The sequence below is a fragment of the Cariama cristata genome, unplaced genomic scaffold (genome assembly GCF_000690535.1).
Source record: "Cariama cristata isolate BGI_N322 unplaced genomic scaffold, ASM69053v1 scaffold22299, whole genome shotgun sequence".
Taxonomy (NCBI): Eukaryota; Metazoa; Chordata; class Aves; order Cariamiformes; family Cariamidae; genus Cariama; species Cariama cristata.
The window spans coordinates 1378-9541 of NW_009637701.1; the positions used below are offsets into that span (position 1 = coordinate 1378).

The following is an 8164-nucleotide window of genomic DNA, read 5'->3' on the forward strand; positions in this document are numbered from 1 at the left end:
ATGATTGAAAAACTAATAATACAAATGTAAGATGTTGACTGATGTATGCACTAATAGCATCTGACTTAGCACTGGCCTTGATTACACAGGAGATGGAGCAGCCATTACAATTCAGCAAAAAAACAATAAATCATTGTCAAATTTTGTTACAATTTGTTTCAAGCCCATATTTTAGTTGATAGCCTCCACATTTGTATGGTTAAGTCATTGTTGCTGTGTTTCCTTTCTGTGACCCCAATAATTTTTCTCCCTTCATTTCTGGGTCTTTAGGATGTTGCGAAGGTTCATTCCTGCACCCCTATACAGAATCACTCCCTCTAGCTGCCTTTTCTAGCACCATTACACTTAAAAAAAAATAAAATGCACAAACAACAAGCAGTGACAGCGGCGACTCTTCAATTGTCCAGGATGAATTACGGTAGCATGCTAAAGAAAGGTGGATGTAAATAGCCGGATATGGTACACAGGCCAAGCTCCAGCAGACTATATTCCTTTCTGAGCATTACTTTCCATCCCCCATCCAAAATACATGCATTAGAATGTAGTAAAACCTTCTAGTAACATCTCTTAGCCAACTGCAGACTTTTCTGTTGCCACACAAGTGCAAAAAAAGGGGCAGGATGTGAACCTGTATATTTTCGGAACTTCGTTTGGTGACAGAACACAAAAGGAAAAATTCCTACGTGTACACATTAGGTCTGTCTCCACTTTTATAAAACTGGAATAAAATGGGAAAGTGCCATGTTTATAATTCCTAATTGAAGTTTTAATGTCCTTTGACACAAAAATGTATATACATATCAGAACTACGTAACCTTTCCCCCCGCCCCCCGAGTGGACAAGTGTCAAACCCTGTAGATTTATAGGGCAAAACAAGATTGGTCAGGAAAGAATTGTTCCTATAATTGGTAATTGACACTATGTCCTTTTGCCATTTAAAAAGGTCCTTTTTTCAGTTTATTCAAGTTTGTCACTCTTCGTGGTTGTTTTTTTTTGTGTGTGTGTTTTTTTTTTCCTCTCCGATAAAAAAAATATTCAGACTTTTGTAATCTGTGTATGCTGATCTTCATCAAAAGGTTCATTCTCTGGATCAGAGTCAGTGGTGTCAGAATATCTATAATGATCAGGTTCATTGTCACTAACATCTGGTGTTACAGAAGTTGAACTGCTAGCCTCTGGATTTGATGGCTCTTCTACTGTTTTTGTGAAAAATAGCTTCACCTGGGAAAGGAAAAAACAACATTTAAAAAGGGAACCTGGACTTTAGCTGAGCACAGGTAACAATGCAACTTTTAACAGCATGGCTCCTTTCGCTACGCTGAATCACGCAAATGCTCCTCTCTCTACTAAGGAAAGAGGGAAATAAAGAAAGAGCTCTTCTGAGGTTAACCAGCCTCTCACTACCACCCCCAACAAAATAAAGAACTGGCAACGCAGCAGGTTTTTCACCAGCTGAAGGAGTTCTGCATATCTGCACCAACGATTGGTACTCTTAAGTTATAGCAGCAGGACATACCACTGCGGCAGGCCACGTCACGCTAAGCTTTTCAACTGTCCTACCTTCTAGACCTCTGCAAGCACAAACAGAGACTGGAATAAGAGTGCACAGGAATGAACAAAACATTCTGACTGGTGGGGTGCAGGCACACATGCACGCACGTGTTAAAAGTCTGATCCAAGCAACGTTCCAACAAGCAACTATGACCATTACCTTCAAATGAGCATTGCTGGGGTCTAACTGATACTCTATGAGCAAGTTAGAAAACACTACAATTCTTAAAAATGCCTTTTTCATTTTTAAAAACAGTGCTGGCAATGGCTCATATTCCTCAAAGCTAAACTCAAAGGTTAAGGTATTCCCATGAAGTAGGCACCTCTGCAAAACAACTCGGGAATTACCATATAAAGCTCAGAGCTCATAGCATCTTTTCTGTACCAGCTGCATTGGCTATCTGGGTCTCTGAGTCTCCTACTACTCATCTCTAATGGCTCTGATAAATACCTGAAACAACTCGAAGACTTTACTCCCAGTCTCTCAACATCTATCAACTTCCCAAAAAGCAGATAAATTTACAAAGCTAGAAGCTTTGCTAAGCAGTGGCAATACTAACACCTGAATTCAATTTCTACATAGACAGCACTTTCAAATGGTTCCTCCATAAGGCAAGACAGACAAATCAGGTAACGTCATGCAGCTTTTCAGCTTTGTTTACACATAATATATACTGACCTTGAAGTTTGGAGAGAAATATCTGTTGGCTTTGTCTTTATTTGCTTTGTCTAGATCGTTTTTTGTTAATGTAAGGATTAAATATTCCTTATCATTATCTGAGCGCTCTGTACTGAAAATACCATCAAGTTCCTGATCTGCAACTAGACTTCCATTTTCTACTTTGTCTGAATTTTCATCCAGTCCTATGAAGAATGTATTTACCCAAAAGTGAAACATTTTGTCCTGGGGGAGGAAGAACAGAAAGAACAAGCTTGCTTTAGTATTCACTAGTGGTACACTGGTTAGACTAATATCATCATCTGGTCAAAAACAAATTGGTAACGTCAGACAAAACTCGTTTGAACAACGGTACATCATTGGTTACATTGCATGCAAAGACATTTTCACCAATTCTCCTAGACACTATGCAAAACTCTGCATTAATCAAACCCAGTATTAACCCATTAAGCTTTCAGAAGTCATTCTTATCGAAAGTTGGTTTTAAAACAATCTATCATACCTACAAAAAAAGCAGATGACAATAAATTATACAAGTGTTAAACTTGTAATCACAAGGCATAAAGAGATTTCTTCTGCTCATACATTGCCAAGCAGTAGCCAAACCCAACAGACAACCTGTGCGAACCACCTTAGGTGAGTAACATTTATCAAAAGAGAACATCCTCTCCCCCATAGCTTCCCACATAACACAACGCTTTTCTCTATTTTAATACAGAAATAGCTGTAATTGAGCAAAAACACCCTACAAGTACAGGATTCCTATCGTAGTGGATTCATTACTGCTTTAACGGAGATGGTTTCTACCAGTCAGATGTTTGCAGACCAGTACTAAGAGAAAATCAGACTCTGAAAGTGCCTGCTCTCCTTCTACTCAACAGGAAATTTTTAATGAGAAGATGAGGCATTGACAGTTTAAGTATATTCAACTTAAGCAGAACTTGACAGATGACCATCAACAGCTGGAAAGGTACAAGTTAGATTATCCACTGTAAGACTGCAACAGGTATACCTGTACAAAGAGGCAGAATATAAATGTATCAGTGCTTTTTAAAAGTCACTGGAGAACTAGCCGATATCAGCCAGTACATTACATGCTTATCATTATGAGTAGCAGGGTCATTGCGAGTGTCTATCTCCCTAAACAAGCAGCAATGTTTTGCTCTTGGGTACACAATCTCTGAAGATGATACGCCCAGGAACTTCACCTTTAAGCTCTCACCTAAATAGCTCCATAGGATGCGCTGAATGCTCTTGTTTAATTCTCCATCGCTTGCCATGCCTTCGTCAGTCAAGAGCTGATGTTTCCAAGATCAACTACTGTTAGCAGGTTGGTCCTGACTAGCACATTAAGCACTTCTCCATCTGAAACTGAGCTACATTTACTTCCTCTTTACAAACGAAACCTTCTCTTTTACTCTTGATTTCAGTTTTCAGGCAAAAAATCCAAAATGCAAATGGCCAAGTCTTCCCACAATAGTCAGTATTTCCGCATCTTTGTTAAAGGTGCAGGGGTGACAAAGTTAGTACGTACCAGAATCTAACACTCCTTGATATTACACAGTATCAGAACACAAACCGACTCCTCCTGAGCTAATTCACATATTTTGGTTTACCAGAGAGATCTAATCCCAATTTCTTATTGGAAAATCCAGGTCCTGCCCCATCTTCCTAGCTATTCACCTCTGCTGGTAGGCAGGGGGTGGAATCAGAGGTGGAACAAAATGGTTCTAGTGTGTATCATATAAGCATGCTTCCCTGCTGTAGGCAATTTGGCACTAGCAAAATACCACATTTTCCTGGGCCAACGAGAAGGGAGCAAGGAAGAGCTGGACTACTACTTAACCTGTATTCTTCTTCCTCACAAATTAATAAAACCATGTAAGTATACAGATACTGGGAGTTCAGAAGTGTCTGACGAAACAACTTCTACTTGCTTTCTCTACCAAGAATCAGTAGCCCCATTTTCAGTATTTTAGGTAAAGCATACAAAAGCCACTTCCAGCTCGTGTGCATTTCTGTAAGCACCTAAGAGACCCTCAACCTGTAATGGAGTGCAACGGCAAAGACAGAAGTTAAATAATTCAGATTAGTAGTTAAGAAGTTATCCACTTCAATGCATGCCTCTCCAGTACCTTTGGGCATCAAGTTAATCTACCAAATTAACATGCTGTAATTACAGTTGTCTTGGGAGACTAACAGATGTTTGCCACTGCCACCAAGTCCCTTCAAGCCATCGCATCTATGAAGAAGCCTTGTTGGAGCCCATCCATGCAAGGCAGCCGTCGGTAGGTTCTTGCCAGGCCCAAACTGCTCATACACTTAGCACCCTCCTCTTCTTCACTAATATTACATCAGAAACAGTCTTAAAAATGCCGACCCCAGGATCTGGAAGGAGAGGATGAACATCCTGGGCAAGAGGGTTTATGCTGCTGTAATGCTCCAACAAATCATCAGCCTGCCTGCTGATGTCTCATGAAGAAAGTGGCAGTAGGCAAAATCCCACTGAAGACATCTTCAGGGTAACCTGGTCCAGGCTCCTGGTCATCTACACCCAGACGATGAGTCCCTCAAAAGATACACACTCCTCCAAGGAGATGAGATGGCTACTCCTGCTCAAATCAAAAGACCAGTTCAGGTCAAAACAGAAACAACCAACAGCATCAGCTTTCCAGCTACAAAACAGGAGGGATTTGGTGCTGTCTGCAATAAACAGCAGGAAGACAAGCCTGAGCTGACGTTTCCAGCACCCAACAGCTCTGTAAGCAGGTGGATATGCCACCTCCAGTCTCACCACTGGTGAAGAGGCCATCCTTCCAGTGAGGATTTAGAGAAAAAAGTGCATTTCCATACCATGACCACCGTTAAGGGAGATTCCACCTCTTGTAGCTGGGGTGATGGTACTAAGATGTTTCATCCTTCTTCAGGACCACAATGCAGAAGCAGTAACGCACCTTGGTGCTGGTCCTCAGTGCCATCCATGACACCTCCAGTGAGGTCAGCAGAGGAGAGGACAAGGCTGATGAACATGCTGCAGCAGGCGGATGGAAAACGGTTATACCAATAGTGTTGAAGCAGCTTTGGAGGAAAGCAGTGCCAAAGCAAATAAGGCCACTGGATGTAAACCAATGCCAGCAGAAGGCATGGTCTTGTCATGCCTCACCTTAAACTTCATCAGGTGAAGCAGAACCAGAACGATTTACTTAGCACTTAAGGGCCTATTATCTGAACAAGCAACTGCGGGGACTCAGCTTTACTGCTAAGAGTCTGGAGAAGACAAGACATATGACAAACTTCTCACTAGGCATCTTTTAATCTGTTTTCCTTGGGATAAATTTGCAGAGGTCTTCAGGGACTCAAACTAAACAATACAACTTGTCCGAGTTGGTCATTTATCCTTTTATCTCCCTCCAGCTTTTTAAAGCATCAAGTTATTTTCCTTCCTTTCCCACTACACTAACTTAATTAGCCCAATAAACTAAATTCATGGGTACTGGAACATGGCACGGCCACTCAAATTGAGGGAAGACTTGGTCGTTTTTTGGAATTAGCTCTTAAGGCTGGTAACTGTATCACTGCTTTCACTGAAAAACAAAACTTATTATTCAAAGTGACGATTCAGCCAGCTTCAGCTAAAGCATCAGGCTCCAAGATATTTCACAGGAGACAACGAAGAAAGTTGATGTAGTATGGGCCAAAGACAGGAATTTTAAAAGTCAAGGCATGAACTGAACTTGGGCTTTATATAGCAAATCAGAATACCAGACCATGTGCTCACCGGAACACAATTTAATGAATTGGCTTCTGAAAACAAGTATTAGCTAGAGGCTTTTTTTTTTTTTTTTTTTTTTTTTGCTTCACTTCCAGTCACATCACAGACAACTGCCTTAAAAAACACAGACGTCTTTCTTCTCACAACCAGATCTGTATCATAAAATCTACAGTGCAGTATCAGACACTTGAGACAGAAGCCAATTTAATCACACTACTTTGACACACAACACTTATCCCTACCTTGTGCAGTTTTTCACTTCTCAGAATGACAGAAAAATTTACCTCACTCTAGAGCTGGTATCTGCCACTAACTGCAGACTGAGATCCAAATCCAAGATAACTTAAGCCATCAGCTAGGAGTTCCCATATCCTTCCGAGAGTTTAATTTTGCAGAGAGATCTACAGGCACTTATCATCACTTTGCAGCACCAGTAAAGGGTTTTGGAGATGCCACCCAGCAAACAGAAGATGGAGATCATGCTTCAACCTGTTCCATGCTGGCCTTACATCCTTCTTGTAGTCATGGCTGATGGAACTTCAGATCAACAGTTAAAGTCTTCTGATGTTTTCAGAGCTCATTCTTCAGTGTTTGCTAAACGACAATCACCCAAAGTCATACAGGTGACATTATAGTGGGGGTCTGCTACAGGTCACCCAACCAGAAAGACTGCGCAGCTGAGGCCCGCTATAGACAGTTAAGAGCAGCCTCATGTTCACAAGTCCTGGTCCTCATGGGGGACTTCAACCACCCCGATATCTGCTGGAGGGACAACACAGCGGGGCATAAGCAATCCAGGAGGTTCCTGGAATGTGTTGTTGATAACTTCCTTCCCCAAGTGACAGAGGAGCCAACGTGGAGAGATGCTGTGCTGGACCTTGTTCTCACCAACAAGAAGGGGCTGGTGGGGAATGTGAAGCTCAAGGGCAGCCTTGGCTGCAGCAACCATGGAATGGTTGAGTTCAAGGTCCTTAGGGCAGCGAGGAGGGTGCACAGCAAACTCACCACAATGGACTTGAGGAGAGCAGACTTTGGCCTCTGCAGGGAGCTGCTTGGTAGAGTACCATGTGATAAAGCCCTGGAGGGCAGAGGGGCCAAGGAAATCTGGTTCATGTTCAAGGATCACCTCCTCCAAGCTCAGGAGCGATGCATCCCAACCAAGAGGAAGCTGGGCAAAAACAGCAGGAGGCCTGTACAGATGAACAAGGAGCTCCTGGACAAACTCAAACACAAAAAGGAAGCCTATGGAGGGTGGAAGTAAGGACAGGGAGCCTGGGAGGAATACAGAGAAATTGTCTGAGCAGCCAGGGATCAGGTTAGGAAAGCTAAAGCCCTGATAGATTTTAATCTGGTCAAGGACATCAAGGGCAACAAGAAAAGCTTCTATAGGTATGGCGGTGATAAAAGGAAGACTAGGGAAAATAATGGGCCCTCTCCAGAAGCAAACAGGAGACCTGCTTAACCGGGACATGGAGAAGACCGAGGAACTCAATGACTTTTTGCCTCAGTCTTCACTGGCAAGTGCTCTGGACACACCGCCCAAGTTACAGAAGGCAAAGGCAGGGACTGGGAGAATGAAGAATCGCCCACTGCAGGTTCGAGATCATCTAAGGAACCTGAAGGTGCACAAGTCCACGGGACCTGATGACATGCATCCATGGGTCCCGAGGGAACCGGCAGACGAAGTGGCTAAGCCACTATCCCTCATATTTTAGAAGCTGTGGCAGTCTCGTGAAGTTCCCGCTGACTGGAAAAGGGGAAACATAACCCCCATTTTTAAAAAGAGAAAAAAAGAAGATGCAAGGTACTACAGGCCAGTCAGTCTCACCTCTGTGCCTTTTAAGATCACGGAGCAGATCCTTCTGGAAACTATGCTAAGGCACATGGAAAATAAGGAGGTGATTGGTGACAGCCAACATGGCTTCACTAATGGCAAACTGTGTCTGACAAATTCGGTGACCTTCTACGATAGGGCTACAGCACTGGCAAATAAGGGAAGAGCAACTGATACCACCTACCTGGACTTGTGCAAAGCATTTGACACTGCCCTGCAAAACATCCTTGCCTCCAAATTGGAGAGACATGGATTTGACAGATGGACCACTTGGTGGATAAGGAACTGGCTGGATAGTTGCACTCAAAGAATTGTGGTCAACAGCTCA

The 8164-nt window shown here is 42.7% G+C and overlaps 1 protein-coding gene across 1 annotated transcript; it reads right to left on the minus strand.

Moving 5' to 3' along the window:
* Positions 1-6: 6 nt before the first annotated feature.
* On the minus strand, positions 7-3510 carry LOC104168015 (phosphatidylinositol 3,4,5-trisphosphate 3-phosphatase and dual-specificity protein phosphatase PTEN-like). The gene is made up of 3 exons (XM_009708447.1): positions 3325-3510; positions 2231-2455; positions 7-1221 (listed from the first exon to the last, which is right to left on the minus strand). Exons 1-3 carry the CDS (start codon positions 3508-3510, stop codon positions 1036-1038), a joined length of 597 nt encoding a protein of 198 aa, XP_009706749.1. The 3' UTR covers positions 7-1035.
* Between the last annotated feature and the right edge of the window lie 4654 nt (positions 3511-8164).